This window comes from Erpetoichthys calabaricus, chromosome 16 (assembly GCF_900747795.2).
Source record: "Erpetoichthys calabaricus chromosome 16, fErpCal1.3, whole genome shotgun sequence".
Classification (NCBI taxonomy): Eukaryota; Metazoa; Chordata; class Cladistia; order Polypteriformes; family Polypteridae; genus Erpetoichthys; species Erpetoichthys calabaricus.
In genome coordinates, this window is record NC_041409.2 from 32,740,194 (window position 1) to 32,759,682 (window position 19,489).

General features: G+C 39.1%; 1 protein-coding gene across 1 annotated transcript in view; it reads right to left on the bottom strand.

The window, feature by feature from the left end:
- zfyve26 (zinc finger, FYVE domain containing 26) overlaps nucleotides 1-19,489 on the bottom strand; it is a 168,078-nt gene that overhangs the window by 13,085 nt on the left and 135,504 nt on the right. Inside the window, 9 exon segments of the mRNA XM_051920021.1 lie at nucleotides 424-621; nucleotides 878-1,090; nucleotides 6,743-6,952; nucleotides 8,237-8,384; nucleotides 10,849-11,069; nucleotides 12,710-12,846; nucleotides 16,603-16,628; nucleotides 17,815-17,865; nucleotides 18,340-18,476. Of these exon segments, the coding sequence (XP_051775981.1) occupies nucleotides 424-621; nucleotides 878-1,090; nucleotides 6,743-6,952; nucleotides 8,237-8,384; nucleotides 10,849-11,069; nucleotides 12,710-12,846; nucleotides 16,603-16,628; nucleotides 17,815-17,865; nucleotides 18,340-18,476 (1,341 nt within the window).

Genomic DNA, 19,489 nt, shown 5'->3' on the forward strand with positions numbered 1-19,489 from the left:
TTTTGTAGGGTGCTCTTCACTGCATGCAGGCACAGACAAGTTCACAGGTAAAACGCACATACTGTACAAACTGCAAACAAATCTGGGTCTCATTATGTGATGAGTAATTTGCAAACAGACAGGAAAAGAAAATAGTTTGAAATCGATTAACATATATGGAGACCAACAACGTCTGTCTATTAATTAATTGTTAAACTATGGCTAACTGACAGTGAGGGAGAGAAAAACAAACACTCCAGGCAGCAGCATCCCAGGAGTAAATAAATTAATTAGGGTCTACTGTCAATTATAACAGAAAAAGTCAGACAATATCACAGCCCTGGGCACCCTGACCAACTGGCCACCAACCCCTTCCTGGGTCTATTGGCCACAGTATTCCAATTCACTAAATGGCTGTATTTGAGTTACTGGTACAAAACGCACCTTCATAAACTGCTGCAGGTCATACAGGATGTTGAAGAATCCACGCTTCTGCAAGTGTTTGCAGGCTGCAATGAGATAGTGGCTCCAGCTCTCCAGGCTTGAGTCAATTGACTCCATGAGGCTCTCTAAACCATGCAGCTTTCCACTCTCATAGCTGGCAACAAAAATCCCTTCCAAAAACACATCGTCTGGGCAATCCTGAGCAATTAAAACATAAAAATAAGAACAACAAACTGAATGACGTGCAGCCAAGCAATTGGGGAAAAATCTCTGGTACCATTGACAAAATCTTAAGGTTATAAGAAGCAGAAAGATACCCCGGAGGCTCACTGTTGACTATGCTAAAAGAGCAACCAAAAACACAGAGGTGTGGAACATGACCAGTATTTGTTACAAAGCTCAGGCTCTGTAAACCCCCGTCAATTAGCAGACATTGAGAAACACAAACTTCTACCTTATGTAACAGGTGTAAGAGTGCATCTTTCATGCAATCGTGCCTCATGTAAAAGCTGATGATGGCCAAATTCGTCCCATAGGTGTGCAGGTAATAAAGACACTCCTGGTAGTTGGTGTTCTGCTGAATCTTTCCTTCTGGCTTGTCAGATGCCGGGGTCTCCAGGAGTGCATCTTCCAGTTCTTTCAGGGAGGCCAGAATGCTCTCATCTGCCTGTGAATATAATAAAAGTGAATTTTTAATTAAATCTCCAAATCAAAGAACCCTCTCTAATATTGGTGTTTATTAAACAGAACATTCCAAACTCTTAATCAAAAAAAATAGCATTTTATTAAGCTTAGGAGGGAAACATTCTTGATCCCTGGTTCACTTTGTTGATAATATAGAAAAGCTCTCAGGACTCCAGCAAGTCTATAAGAAATGCATTTAACAAAGAAGCCTCAGGAACATACGGTGTAAGATGTTGGCTCTGCACTACAATCATGGATATGCTAACATTGTTTCTTCAGACAAAGATTTTATAGGCATAAATATACAAGAGCATCTTTAGCATGTAGCTGATAACGAGCAAATCTTTAGGTGAGCACATTTACTTAAAAAGGCAAACAAGGCTGATCTAAAATGAATAATGCAATATATTCTTGCTGCTAAGACTCACAGTCAGATAACTCTTCCTAGGGAAGCGTCTTCATACTTTAAAGCTACGGCAGATTGCTGGGGTCCTTACCTGGCCGGGATACCTGGAAGAGGGCATGTATAGCTTCTGGGCCACAAGAGGGCAACCGTCCTAGATTAACAGAGGACCACGGGAGAAGAGAGAAAAGTGGTTAACCCGTTGGGACCCGTGGCCACCGGCCAGGGGGCGCCTTAAACCTCAAGGAACCCGGAAATAGTTACTTCCGTCACACCTGGCAAGATGGCGGAGGAACCTGCCAGGGACACCCGGAGTGCTTCCAGTGCAAAGGGCAGCACTTCCGCCACACCAGGAAGTGCTGCTGGAAGGACGTAATCCGCCATCTGGAACACAAGTGGGCGGGAATAAAAGGGGCCGCCTTCATACAATCGAGGAGCTTGAGTCGGGAGTGGGAGCAGGACAAAGCTCCCAGGAGGAGACAGGCGGCCAAGGACTGAGAGGGAGAAGCCCTTATTGTGGTGATAATAGCTGTGTGCATTGTGTGTGGTGTTCGGGACTGTAAAACCTGTGTTTATTTATGGAAAATCAACGTGTGACTTTTATAAAGATGTGGTTTCCGGGCAAGTCTCACAAAGCAGAGAGACAAAACAAAGCGCCTTTGTTATATCAGTATGGCATCCTTTCAAGGATACATTGAACTGGTATCTTTTAGAACAATGCTTTCGTATTTATCACATTTACAAGACCTTGTAAGCCTAAAAGTTCAATATGCTAAGGTGTAAGAAAATTATTTTCTCATTTTACACATTTTTTATTATAAAATTGATTTAGTTAATAAAGTAAGAGAAAATAGTAAAAAATAAGTTAAAAGTAAAACAGATTGGGAAAAAAAAAAAAGAATAGGAGGCAGAGATTCTACTCTTTACCAATACATATGACAAGTTGGAGTTATGGGAAAAGCAACTTGACTAATTGAAACAACAACGTGGAGGTCTCCCAGCGGCTTTACATCATTGCAGCTATTCACAATGGTAAATATGGAGATCACTCAAAAAACAGCTGCTGTTGCTTGCTTGGACTATTTGGAGAAACGCCATGGAAGCATTCATATGATTTCAAAGTGTTATTACTACTCATAGAAAAAACACAGGTTGTTTATGGGTTTCTGCATTACCTGCAAAAGATAAATTATATATACATATATTTACAGTTAAAAATTATTTACAAAAGAGTAATATATTTGCTTTTGCTATTTTACAAAGACCAGCTTACAACATTATTCATGTTGTCTGCTGTAGCTTAACTTGGTATCAGTATATTATAACAATTAATTCATCTGAAGTATGCTTTTGGCTGTAATATTCAAAGCAAATAACATCTAAGCAATGGAGTGTTGCGGTCTGCAGCTGTTCCCAGGGTTTCTTGTATTTACTCCTCCAAACCGAATGAGTTTCTATATTAGCAAAATGCATTATTGGCTCTCTTAATGGGATCACATGATAATAATGAAGCCATAGACTTCTTTGTACAAGTCAATTGAGAACACTTAAGCTTTGCAAAAACTAACATCACCTCTTCAACTGACATGTTTATATGTTAGGCAAACTGAAGATGTGGGGTAGTAAAGTATTCACTTGTAGCAAGACCAGGCAGATGTTCTGGACAGTGCTCCACTTGGTTGGACAGGATATCGTACATCTGTCAAGTACAGCATTGCAGTACAGCATTGTAACCAGGTCCAACCAACATCGAAGGCTTCACTGCCATTTCACTGGGCTCCAATTCCTTACAGGGAAAAAGAAACCTAAAAATTCCCAAGTGCCTCTCATCGACAGATACAGTTGTGTGAAAAACTATTTGCCCCCTTCCTGATTTCTTATTCTTTTGCATGTTTGTCACACAAAATGTTTCTGATCATCAAACACATTTAACCATTAGTCAAATATAACACAAGTAAACACAAAATGCAGTTTGTAAATGGTGGTTTTTATTATTTAGGGAGAAAAAAAAATCCAAACCTACATGGCCCTGTGTGAAAAAGTAATTGCCCCCGAACCTAATAACTGGTTGGGCCACCCTTAGCAGCAATAACTGCAATCAAGCGTTTGCGATAACTTGCAATGAGTCTTTTACAGTGCTCTGGAGGAATTTTGGCCCACTCATCTTTGCAAAATTGTTGTAATTCAGCTTTATTTGAGGGTTTTCTAGCATGAACCGCCTTTTTAAGGTCATGCCATAGCATCTCAATTGGATTCAGGTCAGGACTTTGACTAGGCCACTCCAAAGTCTTCATTTTGTTTTTCTTCAGCCATTCAGAGGTGGATTTGCTGGTGTGTTTTGGGTCATTGTCCTGTTGCAGCACCCAAGATCGCTTCAGCTTGAGTTGACGAACAGATGGCCGGACATTCTCCTTCAGGATTTTTTGGTAGACAGTAGAATTCATGGTTCCATCTATCACAGCAAGCCTTCCAGGTCCTGAAGCAGCAAAACAACCCCAGACCATCACACTACCACAACCATATTTTTACTGTTGGTATGATGTTCTTTTTCTGAAATGCTGTGTTCCTTTTACGCCAGATGTAACGGGACATTTGCCTTCCAAAAAGTTCAACTTTTGTCTCATCAGTCCACAAGGTATTTTCCCAAAAGTCTTGGCAATCATTGAGATGTTTCTTAGCAAAATTGAGACGAGCCCTAATGTTCTTTTTGCTTAACAGTGGTTTGCGTCTTGGACATCTGCCATGCAGGCCGTTTTTGCCCAGTCTCTTTCTGATGGTGGAGTCGTGAACACTGACCTTAATTGAGGCAAGTGAGGCCTGCAGTTCTTTAGACGTTGTCCTGGGGTCTTTTGTGACCTCTCGGATGAGTTGTCTCTGCGCTCTTGGGGTAATTTTGGTCGGCCGGCCACTCCTGGGAAGGTTCACCACTGTTCCATGTTTTTGCCATTTGTGGATAATGGCTCTCACTGTGGTTCGCTGGAGTCCCAAAGCTTTAGAAATGGCTTTATAACCTTTACCAGACTGATAGATCTCAATTACTTCTGTTCTCATTTGTTCCTGAATTTCTTTGGATCTTGGCATGATGTCTAGCTTTTGAGGTGCTTTTGGTCTACTTCTCTGTGTCAGGCAGCTCCTATTTAAGTGATTTCTTGATTGAAACAGGTGTGGCAGTAATCAGGCCTGGGGGTGGCTACGGAAATTGAACTCAGGTGTGATACACCACAGTTAGGTTATTTTTTAACAAGGGGGCAATTACTTTTTCACACAGGGCCATGTAGGTTTGGATTTTTTTTCTCCCTAAATAATAAAAACCATCATTTAAAAACTGCATTTTGTGTTTACTTGTGTTATATTTGACTAATGGTTAAATGTGTTTGATGATCAGAAACATTTTGTGTGACAAACATGCAAAAGAATAAGAAATCAGGAAGGGGGCAAATAGTTTTTCACACCACTGTATTTGGCTTAAGATGGAGAAGCAGATTATCTCCCAGGAGATACGATATTGGGCATTTTAGAAGGTTGCCCGAGAATCATTTTAGGAGATTATTAACCACACTGCTTTTCTCTTCCAGACCACAACTTGATTAACTAGAAACAAAGTGGCAATAACATTATGATCACCCATAATGGCAGAATAAATGTCATTCAGAAATGACATAAAATGTGGGAAATACGTATTTGATCCCCTGCTGAATTTGCTCACTTACAAAGAAATGAACAGTCTCTAAGTTTTATGGTAGTTTCATTTTAATGGAGAGAGACACAATATCAACCAAAAATCCAGAAAAAAACACATTAAGTTATAAATTATTTTGCATGTCATTGAGTGAAATAAGTTTTTGATCCCCTACAACCCAGCCAGAATTCTGTCTCCCACAGCTTACAACCAATCAATCAGTCAATTAATTACAGATACCTGTACTCCTGATCAACTTGTTATGTGTATAAAGCACACCTATTCACAGAATCAATTTCTTCCATTCCAACCTCTTCACCACCAGGTGCAAGACCAAAGAGCTGTCAAAAGACGTCAGGGACAAGATTGTAGACCTGCACAAGGCTGGAGTGGGCTACAAGACCACCAACAAGAAACTTGGTGAGAAGGTGACAAATGTTGGTACGATTATTTGGAAATGGAAGGAATATCCAGAACACCATTGGTAACACACTATGCCGTAATGGATTGACATCTTACAGCAACCACAAGGTCCCCTTGCTCAAGAAGGCACACGTACAGGCCTTGATGTTCACTGGCAAACTTAAGATGGACCTGTACATGTGCCTTGGTGACAGTGGTCCCAACTGCCTTCAGATCATTAACAAGCTCCTCTTGTGTAGTTGTAGGCTGATTCCTCACCTTTCTCATGATCATCCTCACCCCATGAGACAAGATCTAGCACGGAGCTCAAGACCGAGGGCGATTGATGGTGATTTTATATTTCTACCATTTCCAAATAATTGCACCAACAAGTTGTCACCTTCCCACCAAGCTTCTTGCTGTAATGGGCTTGTAGCCCATTTCAGCTTTGTGCAGGTCTACAATCTTGTCCCTGACGTCCTTTGACAGCTCTTTCGTCTTGCCCATGGTGGTGGAGAGGTTGGAATGGAATAAATTGATTCTTTGGAGAGGTGTGCTTTATATACATAACAAGTTGAGATCAGGAGTATCTGTAATTGACTGATGGATTGGTTGTAATCTGTGTGCCACATGGGCACGCAGCCAATCTGTGGGAGCCAGAATTCTGGCTGAGTTGTAGGGGATCAAATACTTATTTCACTCAATGACATGCAAATAAATTTATAACTTTTATGTAATGTGTTTTTTTTCTGGATTTTTGGTTAATATTGTGTCTCTCTCCATTAAAATGAAACTATCATAAAACCTAGAGACTACTCATTTCTTTGTAAGTGAGCAAACTTACAAATTCAGCAGTGGATCAAATACTTATTTCCCCAACTGTACATGTGATTTCAGCCATTAAGAACCAAAAAATGCAGGCTGTTAAACACTGCTGCTGTTGCTTGTGAAAATGACATTAAGCGCTTCCTTGCGCTGGAGTTAGAAAGTCATGTTTGCTCACACTGCTGTAGTCTGTGCTTTATCATATTTTTCACTCAATTATGTATTTAAAAAATACTTCAGATTTATAAAGTTGTCTCACCTGTGAACATTATGTTGATAGTTTGAAAGCATAACTATAACTATACATAAATATCAGCAAAACCTACCATGCCACTGCTGGGCTTGACAGTGGACTCAAGGTGTTGAACTATGTCCTGTAGCAGCCGAGAGCCAAAACTGAGATGGTTCAGGTCAAATGGGGCTTTCAGACACCTGCTGAACTTCTCCCGGGCAGCACTTAAGCTCCCAGCCTTCAAGCATACCATTCCCCAGGCACTCCATACTCCACTTGGGTCGAGACCACTCTTGGTGGAGACCTGCAACCAGACATTTTCATTTAGGAAGCACTGGGGTAAACAAATGTGCCACAGACAACTTAAGCACATGACAATATCTGACGGTCGCTCATCATTAAGAATCAGACATTTTTCATCCTTAATGAATACTCTTTATGTACACAAGTCCAGCTATTTATTATAATTTCAGACAATTTCTGATCACATAAACGGCCATAGTGCTGCAAGGTTGGAATAGCGTTTACAAATCCCAATCAGAGGATAAAACATAGTGGGCTTAGCGAATGCAACAGCTTCCTGCAAGTAATACGCACATCTCATGTCTCTTGTATACAAAGTGACTGCATTGCCAGTACTGCTCCTTCTATCATTATTTTAATGTGAACTTTGAACTTTCCTAACTTACAAGTAAAACATTTACTGCATAACAGAGTATGCTTCAACTCATGTCAACAGCACCCAGTCTTGTATATTGCATGTCTTTGAAGTGTTATCGTGTCATCTCTTTGTAATTAGTCAAATCAGGTGCACTACAGCAATCGCCTTACTAAGTGCTGAATATAATCTGGTGTTCCACAGAATGCATCGTTGGCGCATTGCAGCAAGTGGTTCATAGCTTAATTATTATTATTAATAATTTGGCAAACTCCTTTGTCCAAGGTGACTTAGAACATTTGAGGCAGAGTTGGTGACATTCTTATTTGTTTTTTTATCAATCGGTGAACAGGCAGGTGAAGTGACTTGCTCGTGGTCACACAGTGTTGGCTATAAGGACTGGAACCCACAACCTCAAGGTCTGAAGTGCAAAGCCTTAACTACTATATATGGACAGGCTTATTATTTTCTTTTTTGTTGTGTGACTTACATTAAAATGTTTATACAAGTGAACTATTCTCAGCATATTTGTACTCCTATAGCACTAATTAAATGAATACTATTAAGAGCTAAACTTCGGAGTCTCAATTGGAAACCAAACACAAATGCTACTGTGATTAACTACAAGATCTCAGGTAAAACATTAATTTGTCAACCTGGACCTACAACCTTAAAAACCTAATTAAAAATCTCAAGTTTTACAAGATGAAAAAAATATTCCCACAGAAACCTACTACAGAGACGTCATCACTGAACTCTAAAGGCTTCTAGTTCCAGTTTCCAGAACTAGTACTGAAGTTGTATTGGAAGCCATGAGAATGACTAAATTATCATTTAATTCAACACTCGAGGGGACTGGATGCTCCGATTTAACCTTATTCTGCTCTTCTTCTCTCAGCACATTTTCTGTTTTGAGTAAACCATCCTTACCTCCACAGCTAGCTGGTAGTACTCAGTTTCCAGCAACTGGTTTCTCAGTCTGGACACTGCTGCTGGCTGCAGTATCTGGTCCAGAGATGGCACATACTGGTAGTTGGCAGTGACTAAAATCTTCAGCACATCGACTTTGCTAATATAGCTATGGGAGACAAGAGAAATAGAAAGAAAATCTTAAATCAAACACCTGCCGACAATAAGAGTCATTTTATACAGTGCCTCTCCTGACTTTAGTCTTGTAATTGTAGGCTGAAATTCAACTTTTATGGATTAATCCCAGGAAAAGCTTAACAGCAATGAGACACAATGGAGCAGGTCTGCTGATTATCCGATTAAGAGAAGCAAACAGAGACAGACTGGCCATCAAGTGAGGATGACCAGTGAATGCCTCCCACTAGAGTAGTTTCAAACATGACCCACTGGAACGTTTTAGAAAAAGCTGGGTTCATTATTATAAAGCAAGTAATGATAGAATATATTGGGAACTGTAGCTCAGATGTATAACAGAATTGCTAGGTTCCTGAGCATTACCTACTCTGCACCGATGAACCATAACATTAAAAACATTGATCATTTCATTACAAAGCCATCTGTCATGGGGTGTGATATATTAGGCAGCGAGAGAACAGCCAATTCCTGAAGGTGATGTGTTGGACAAGTGTAAGGATCTGAGCGACTGTGACAAGGGCCAAATTGTGATGGCTACACAACTGGGTAAAAGCATCGCCAAAACAGCAGGTCAAGTGGGGTGTCCCTAGTATGCAGTGGTTATTACCTACCAAAAGTGGTCCAAAGGAGGACCACCGGTGAATCAGTGTTATAGGTGCCCAAGACACACTGATGAGTGTGGGGAGAGAAGGGTTGCACATTTGGTCTGATCCCACAGATGAGCTACTGTAGCACAAATTGCTGAAAACTTAATGGTGGCCATGAGAGAAAGGTGCTAGAACACACAGTGCATCTCAGTTTGCAACATAACTGGCAACAGGTCAGAATGCCCATGATGCCCCTGTCTATTGCTGGAAGCACCTTCAATGGGTGCATGAGAATCAGAACTGGACCACGGAGCATTGGAACAAGGTCACCTGGTCTGAAGAATAACATTTTCTTTTGTGTCATGTAGACGGCAGGGTACGGGTGCGTGTGTGCCGTTTACACAGAGAAGAGGTGGCAGCAGGATGCTCTATGGGAAGAAGACAAGCTAGTGGATATAGTGTGATATTCTGGACAATGTTCTACAGGGAAATCTTGGGTCCTGCAATGCTTCTTTGACACAAGCTACCTATCTAAACATTGTTACAGGCCTTCATGACAATGGAATTCCCTGATAGCAGTGGTCTCTGTCAGCTGAATAATGTGTCCTACCACACTGCAAATATGGTTCAGGAATGGTTTGAGGAAAATGACAAAGAGGTGTAGACATGGCCTATAAATTTCACAATTTTCTCAGTTTGATTGAGCATCTGTGGAATGTGCTAGAAAAAAGTCGGATCTACGGAGGCCCCACCTCACAACTTACAGGACTTAAAGGATCGGCTGGTAATGTCTTGGTGCCACAGAACACCTTCAGAGGTCTTGTGGAGTCCATGACTCAATGGGTCAGCATGAGGGGAACCTACACAATATTAGGCAAGTTCTTTTAACTTTGTGGCCGATTGCTGTATGTGAATTGTAAAATTATGCAACGCTACATAAAAAATGTAAAATATTGTATTGAAATGTCCCATTTTTATGTATCTTGAACATATTTAATGTCAAATTCTGCATAAAAGACATGAAACCGTGTGCGGCATCACGTTCAAAGCATTGTCAGTCTCACATGATCATTTCCCACAATGATCCTAAATTAGCATTGAGCATTCATCAAAACATCCGAAATGTTATTCCCAGTACTACTCTCACTATAAGGCCGAGACATCTCCTTTCATCTTCCCAAAAAGTCAAGAAACCTTATTGTTAAAAAGCTCAAACTCTCTGCTGTGCTTGAACCATTCAAAGATACTGGCAAACCTATACCTTCTACGTTGGTCCTATGGCAGATGGCTGGAAGGACCGGGAGAGGGACAATACCTCTCCTAGACCACGAGAAGGCAGCCACCCTGGTCTGCATGGGGGCCATGGGATCAGAGCTTGGAAGTTCATCCCTGTTGGGGCCCGTGGCCACAATTATGGAGCCCTGGATGGCAGTACTCCATAAATTCCGCCACACAAGGAAATGCTGCCAGAAGAGCATCAGGAAGCACTTGGAGCACATCTGGGTGAAGTATAAGTGAGGCTGCCTCACTCCATTCAGAGAGCGGGAGTCAGAGGACGGAGCTTGCAATGGGAGAAGTGGAGGTGGCAGAGGAAGTCCGAAGAGAAAGAGAAGGAAAGAGAAAGAAAGGACTGAATTGACGGTGATTTGAGCACTGTATTGTCAGTGCATTTTGTGCTGAATAAGTAAAGCGTGTGTGTTTGGGACATTTGGCGTCCATGTCCGATTGTGTCCGGGTCCGAGCTCCACAGTCCTAAGACCTAAGACAGGCTTAGTATTCAGGAAATTTCCACAGGCATGTAGACTTCTAAACACTTTTTTGTAAACAAGTGCAGCAAATGCCTCATCTTACCTGTCACACAGAGCGAGATCCTGGCTCATTCCTGCTTTCACAAACATTAACTTTGCACTAACTAGCAGCTGCTTCATAATGTCTGTGATCAGTCGGGGGTCCACCTCAGGGTTATTGAGGCCCAGGGACAGTTTGCGACACTGCTCAATTAGCTGGTGGCCACATGCTATGCTGTTGCTGTTTAGGTTTAAAATGGCAAGACAAAGTGAAGCACTTGGAGCCTGCAAAAGTGGAAGAAATGTTGTTACAAAAATGACACAGTGGAATATTTCAATAATAGTAAAACTGATGCAAATGTAACTTTATAGTACACTGAAAATACTCACTGCTAGACCTGCTGGTGTGCAATTATCAAATATACAGTAACAACACAGCAAACACAGGTCATTAAACACATCAATGGGAATAAGAATTTACATCAATATACAGCATTAGCTACAGTGTCAAACTAAAAATAGAAATATTGCAGGAAAAAATTCTGATCTGTACAAATCGTAAATCCAATAATAACCATAAAGTTCCACTTCTCAGTCTTAATCACACATCATACAAAGAAGATGACCTCAGTATATGTGAGATAATAGCTTAAAAACTGTCAAGAGTCTCTAGGGGGCTGTAATCAGAGCAGTACTCCCAACCTCTCCTCCTATGCTATGATATTGCTGGGGTGACTGTGTTCATCAAGAATAACAGAAAGCGCTTCCCCAAACAAACACCCCCCCAACAATTCTCGTCATACCCAGAGGAACTGTCATAAGGCAGGAAGTCAGTATGCTCTACACCATACAAAATGTTTGGATTAGGGAGGATCTGAAGGTACAGGCTGACTTTCCTCATTCTCCCCCAGAAGAGCTATTGATGATTCCATGGCAACCCTGTTTATGTTAAAAAGAACAGGAGGTCTTCCAAGACCCCAAAGGTCAACAATCAGCTACTCGGGGGTACTTAACTATTCACAATGTGTAGTAGACTGTCCCTTCAGTGCTGGTAATCAATCCCACTACTGGTGTCTCATCAACAAACTTGATAACTGAGTTTATCTTATGCTTTATAATTCAACTGTGAGAAAGAACTGGAAACAGCAGTGGGCGGAGAACTGGGCACTTCAGTGTTTATCACATGCATATTTTCCAGGCTCTGTGGTCCAAAGGTCAAGATGTGTCTTAACTGAGTTACAAAGAGTGGTGTTTAGAGCAACATTCTTGAGCTTTACGACTAAATTGAGAGGCTGATGATGCTGAGAGCCGAATTAAAATCAATAAAATGGCATTCTAATATAAATAATCCTTTTGTCATGGTGGATTAAACACATGCAGTGGACAGCATCAACCTGTTTGTGTAGCAGAAAAACTGATGCAAGTCCAATGTGCCTGGTATGCTTGGCTTTATATGTGTCATGACCAAATGGTTGAAGCACTTTGTAACATATGGGATTGTGAAAATGCCTACACATCACCTGTCTATATTATGAGAAACAAGCTGTTTGCTGGAGATGTGGTACTGCTGACTGTGTTGGGGGAAAAATAAAAAATAAAACACACACACGCCTGATCTCCTCTTTGCCTCAAACATCTGACTTGAAGTAGCATGATGTCAGGCAAGCAAAGTCAATTCAAAGCAGTGGAGCACAGATAAAAAAATTAAATTAGTAATAATAATCATAATAATACAATACATTTTATTTAATAGGTGTCTTTCTTAGCATTTAAGGTCACCTTACAATGAATTAAGCAACAGTAATAAACATAAAACAAACAGGACAATAAAATCAAATAGCAATAAGGCTACAGGTTCTTAAGGACTTAAAGCTGCAGGGGTCAATGTTAACTACTGCAAAAATACAAAAATCAGAAACTCTTACCTGTTCATAATAAAACTCACTACGCTCAATTTCATTGTCGCTTTCATTTAGTGTTAGCTTCCATTGCCTTTCCTGTGCTTCAGGGAGTTGAAGTATGCTTGAAAAGTCCAAGCCCGCTTTATCAGGACTTCTAGCCACTGACAAAAAATGGAACAGTTAAATAATGAATATAACAATACAAAGATGAACAACACGGCTTGCTTCAGGTTTGACAGGACAAGTGGCATTAAGAAAGCCATTCCCTAACAAACAAAACAGGGCTTTGAAATACCGGCTGTGAACTACTGCAGACTGCACAAAACCTCCTCTTCACAGTAGAAACTGACACTTGCTTTTTTAACCTGCACTGTTAAACTGTGCTTAAAGCTGTTGTGCTGTGAAGTGTCTATCACGCAAGATGGTGACCCTCAGAAACATTTCTTCTGATTGGGTTGTGACTTTCAGTCTGCCAGATCTCTTCCTATCAGAGTATCTTCCAGTTTGCCGTTGCCTTTGGATTGTAGGACACCACGGCACTCACTGACACTTTGATTTTTTTTTGCAATTTTTCTAAATGAAAGGCCTACACTTCTAAGGGTAATAATGCTTTGTCTCATTTCATTTCTTAATTGCCATTTTGTTGGCATTACCATATTATACAGTATTATCATACGAGGGACGTTCAAAAAGTTTCCACACTTTTTTTAAACTGCATTTATTAAGATTTTCAAAAACAAATTACATCACTTTTCTACATTGTTACCTTCCTTTGCGATGCAATTTTCCCATCATCATACCAACTTTTTAATGTTTAATTTTTTACCTTCATCATTTCCAACGAAAATATAAAAGTGCAGAAACTTTTTGAACATCCATCGTATTATCATATTATATTGTCCAAGTAGTACTTCAGAGGGTGTAATAACAGAGTGTGCTCCAACTCTGCTTTAAGACAGACAGAGGAATTTTAAGGAATCAACAGAAGTTGGGACACCTGTGTAAACTGTTTGCTTCACCTTGCAAGGCTTCAATTACTTTCATTGCTGCAGGACATCTGTAGGTTGTAACCTATTAGTTGTATCCTCAAGAAGGTCCAATTGTAATATTATGAAATTTCCTTTTATCAGTTTTTGCCAACCTAAACTTTAAATTTAGACCTCTGGCAGTTTATTGTTTACGTTTTCACCAATTTAAGTCATTCATTGCATTTCAACTGATTATATTTGAAGAAAAACTGTAAAAACTGAGGGGTTCTAAAACTTTTGACCGGTAGTGTACATATGTGGAAAATAACAAACAATTTCCACTTGGATTACACAAGTCAGATAAAAAGATAAATTATGTAGGAATACAGACATTCCAATTAAAAGTGGTACAATACCAAAGCCGCTCTGTGTGTGCAGTGTTAAGAAAATGAACTAAAAATATTACAAAAATTTACAAAATATAGAAAGACAGGATTAAGCCAGCTAAGAAAGTCAGCATGGAAGGGAAAACTATTACTAACAAAAGTGATGTGCTCCCCTGGTTCCATCAGTCATGAAACTACCATAAAACCCACCAAGAATAAATTCATATTGTAAAGTGTACATTGCATCTGTTGTGGAAATCAAAATTATGAAAAGACTGTAATAAATGCAATTATAACAGGAATATATAAAAGAGGAATTATATTTATTTATTTGCATGGGTTAATAGTTTTCAATAAAAAAAAGTCCTAGAAAAAGATTACAAAGGGAAAGCTGCATACATGATCAGGTATAGGAATCTATACAATTCACTAACAGACATGACAACTCTTTGAATTAGTGCTAAAATATGGAAGTGGAAGAAAACATTTAAGAATTTATGGAGAAATCAAATAAAAGAAAAGCACAGGGCCTGAGAAGACAGAAAAGATGGTGACGGAGGAGGAATAGGAGGTAAGTATTGGCACAGAAATTGTTACTGGCATTAAATGTCAGAAATAATATGGCAAATGACAGTTGAAAATAAACACAAAGAAAAAAGGTGGATGGTAGTGGACAAGGTAGATATTTCATAATGTGGGAGAGCAGGTTTATAAAGTGCTGATGTTAATGAAGAAGAATCAGACATGCACTGCAGGTGTAGCATAGCTGAAGAAGTATGAAAAAGGGTGTTGAAAGAATTCAAAAGCATTATGGGTAACTGGCCCCAATACAAAAGATATAGAAATGTACAGTATGAGACGAGAAAAGCACGTAAGATGACAAATACTCTATAAGTTAAAAATAGTGGGTGACACTAAATGTTTGGAAAGAGAGCCTTACAGTAGCCAAGAAATAAACATATACACCAAAACATTGCAATGTTAACCAATGTAATAATGAAAAAAATAACTAAATTAAAGGTTACACATGAAAATAATACAGAACTGAACAAAAGCAAGAGATTACTTAACTGTCACACTTAATTGAAACAGAGAAATATATGTCTAGTAGAAAAGCTTGGGAAACACTGAAACAAAAACTAACGAAAAACAAACAGAAAGCACTGATTTTAAATTAATGCACATTTGACACAGAAAGAAATAAAATTTGTCTGAGGACTTAATGCAGGCCCCTAAAGCGAACAACGTTACTTCAGTAATATTCCTGGACAAACCTTTCATTATTTCGTTAATCTGTTAAATAAAATATACTAACATCGTTTTGCTTTTTAATTGCTTCAGTATGTTACCATTAACATAAACTTCAACTCTTTTTCATAGGTTAGTTTCAGATATTTTTCTTCCACCTTGTGCAAATATTTTACATTCTCTCTCTAGTTACCTGCAATAAATGCCATGTGTTAGTCCCTGTCTGAAATATCCTTCAAGACCACTAAACTGTTTGTGTTGCCCAAGTACTGTTAGCCATCTTCATTTCTGAAATGACCTACCGATTTCCCCACTTCACCAAGTATGTCTGTACCTAGCGAGTGCATGCACTACTTTTTGTATTCATCTGAATATATGCAGTTTTTGTTGAATATCATTTTGTGTTTATTTTATCAATTTGTGATAAGAGTATAGCTAACTGGGCTTTCAAGTCAAAGTGCATTTTATAAGAATATGTTGAATTGGATTATTAGATCAAACAGTGCTTCCTTTTATTATAAATGCCTGCTTTACAATGGTAAGTCCATTTGTTCCGATCACATTGTGCATTTAGGCACCTGCATTGACCAGAAATCTTAGCCATTACCCTCGTCTTTCTTTCTGTTCTCGGTGCCCTTGTTCATCAGACATTTCTGCCCTCTTGTGGATGCCGACCAACATTACACCAGAGCACAGATGCCAGACTCTCATTTTATAGATGTGTGGTTTTGATCAAATATTTCCATACAGAAATGCATCTCCACTCCCTGCCATTAAGAATGTAAAGTAGAAAGGGAACATTCCAAAAGTAACTGCCAGGATAGACAAAGGCTACCGGAAATTCTGAACCAGATAAGAAGGATAAAGTTGAATGGAACGATTCTTTTCAGTGTAATTTATATTTGTGTTGTGCTCTTCACTAGAAATTGAGAGCACTTGCACAAATTTACAACCATAATAGTAAAGACTAATCCATACAACATTTACTTACACAGATGTGCAAATTATACTAACACACGGCAAGAGAAAAAAAGGATGGATCCCAGCATTCTAATATGATGGCTAGTGATATGTGGTAACTAACATCATATATAGTGGTGACTTGAGAATGACTAATAAGTACATTACATGTAACAAGTATGCACTTCTGTATTGCCACTGCCACTTGTGTGTCCTCTCCCTCCAATTGATATTGATACCTTTACAAATTCCACCCTGAGTAGGATAATTTTATGCCTGATTGAATTTTGAAATACGTATGTAAGAAACAAACAAGAAAGTTAGCAATCAAAAATGTCAGTGATAAACAACTCACCTTCTGGCTCTTCAACCTCTTCTGTACTGCAATGACAACAACAACAAAAAAAAAAAAAAAAGAATTCAAAGTGACAATCAATCGCTATAATATAGAGCTTCTACAAAAGAGGGCACTGCCATTAACAGACTTACATTTCCATATTATACTTTTTGTTGTTTTTTTTCCCTGGCCAGGGTTACAACAGTTAAGAGATTAAGCCAGTCGAACGAGACACAAGCCAGGAAATCACCCTGAAGAGCTCATCACAGACCATACCCACAAACAGAGGGTCGGTTTAGAGATATGAAACAGTCCAACAGCATGTGCTGGCACTATGGACGCAGACTGGAGTTCAGGTGCAAAGTCAGGGAGAGCAAGCAAACTCCACACAGTCTGGACCCAAAAGCCTTGAGGCAGCAGTGTTACTTAATCTGTGATGTCTTTTTCAGCACAATATAAAATTTGCCTTTTTATCCTTGTAATCAACATACACTTGAGTTTCTCTGTTATACTCAATGCTATGGAAGAATACCAGATTTCCCACTAAGCCTTTTTTGAAATTTAGAAGCTGGACTTTCACCTTAAAATACAGACACACCTTAGTTCTGTTCTTGTAAAGCTTTAGTTTGAACATTAGTGGGTGAAGGGTGGTAAAGTGTGGTTCTAAACAAGGCCCACAGAAACAGCTTATAAATTTAACAGCCATGTGTAGGAAACAAACCTCTTCCATTCATTTGGTTTACAAACAAAAACATATTTAAAATGTGCTTCATAATCAACTATACTGAAACTAGAATTAGTGTAGACGTGACATTGGATTGATCAGTCACTTTTACATTTGACTTTGCATCAGTGAGCTACTCTAGGAAAATGCAAATGTCAGGTGAATAATCGCCACCAAAGCATTAATAAGTATGAATCTTTTGTTGTCCACATTTTAACCATGCTTGAAGTTTTTCCTGAGTAGGTCATTTAATCTGATTAAAATATATAAATGCTATAGCTAATAAATGAATATGTAAATGCAATAGATTATAATAAATGAATATACAAATACTGTAGATTATAATAAATAAATATAAAATGTCATGAGACAGCATTTAAGATTGAGTTATACATATATACTGTATATATATGTTAAAAAATGGCAGTAATGACCTTATGTACTGTCACACATAATAAGCACTGCCCAATTAATGGTGCCTAAACACAATTACTTTTAAACCTTACCTTTGCAATGGTGAACCTTCCCCACTATGGATCGAAGTGTTACTATAAAAACTAAAAAGAATAATAAACACTAATAAATAAAAAGCGTTGCAATCATGGTCCTGGGTATGATGTACATTCCATTTTAGCGGTGGTCCAAGAAATCAGTAACCCTACCACAGCTCATTCTAACAGCCCTCAATTAGAACCCATTGAACTACTGGGAGAAATCACTTTATTTACCATTAAGCTCTTAAGCACTTTTTGAACTATATTGTTTGAATATATTTTTTCTTTTAATCTGGAAGACTACTATTTGATTATCTAGCAGTCAGATTATGACAGCATGAAGAAATGACATTGTGTGTCTGTTTAGAAAGCTCAGCATGATAAAAACCAGAGGCAAAAGAAATCGCATTACCATAACGCACTGTTGCCAGACAATGTGTTTTGCATTGCCCATCCTGCCGTGTATATTTTAAATCAAGAGCGCAAATCAAATGATGGGCCTAGAACCTTGTTTAGACCCACTGCCTGCATACTTACTCTTGGTGGTAGAAACTGTAACACTGTTCACAGACACGCACTGCATCTTCCCTGCAGCCATTCACCAGCATCCTCTTGGTAGAGCAGGAGTTGCATACCAATCTACCACAGCGCCTGCAGTGATGTCTTCTGTTGAACTGGGGTAGTAGAAAACAAATTATTTCATGAAGCTGTTATATGAAAGATGTAGAGATGTACTAATTAATTTTCAAATCCATTTATTCAGTAAATGTTTAGAGGAGAGACACTTACATCATAAAAAAAAAAAAAAAAGTAGGTACAAGTGTTTCCTTAAGAGGCATTAGCTCTCTGGAAATGTGTTCTTTTGAATTGTGGCGTTTTAATTAACCTGAATTTAAATAATTATAAATAAACAAGGTATTATCCCCACCCCTCATGCAATAAGACGGTTAAAAGATTACACGAGAAGCATAAAGGATAATCTAGCTCTTTACTGACGGGTTCACGTGGTATTACAAACGGGAAGCTTATGACAGACATATCAAGCATGTGGGAGACTTGACCTACGCAGTCCTGCCATCTTTCGTCGCCACGCTGAAAGGATTTTAGCCGGACAGAAGACATAATCTTCTGCCTGGCTTCGGACGGAAGACATACTCTTCCGCCCGGAAGCTTCAAAGTGTTGGCCGTAGGTGTCCATTCTTATATACTGGTTGCTCCATGTGCAGGCTCCTGGGCTCCGAATCCAAACAAGGTCAGGACAGGACTCAAACCCTACCTTCAAACATACAGGAATAGCACAATGCCTACATACAGTTCTCATTCTCCCAACAAGGAAAGAGGTTTTTTATGCTGACAGAAGACAAAAATATACTGGTCTGTCTTTAGGCTAAGGTTAATTAAAACACCGCAATTCAAAAGAACACATTTCCAGAGAGCTAATGCCTCTTAAGGAAACAACAAGGTGCGTGAAATAAACACCATGGGATATTTTGTGATGGCAGGAAAGTGGCTTAGTTATGTTGAGCTAGTACTGATTATGCCAGTGTAACAATACTGTGACAAGTAACAAGTTATTTCATGAATTCCGTCTAAGGAACAGTTTTTGTTTTGTTCTTTTACAAATATAAAATCACAGATAAGGGAAAGTATGGGGTGTAACCCTTCATGATATCAGCTAAGTGCAGGA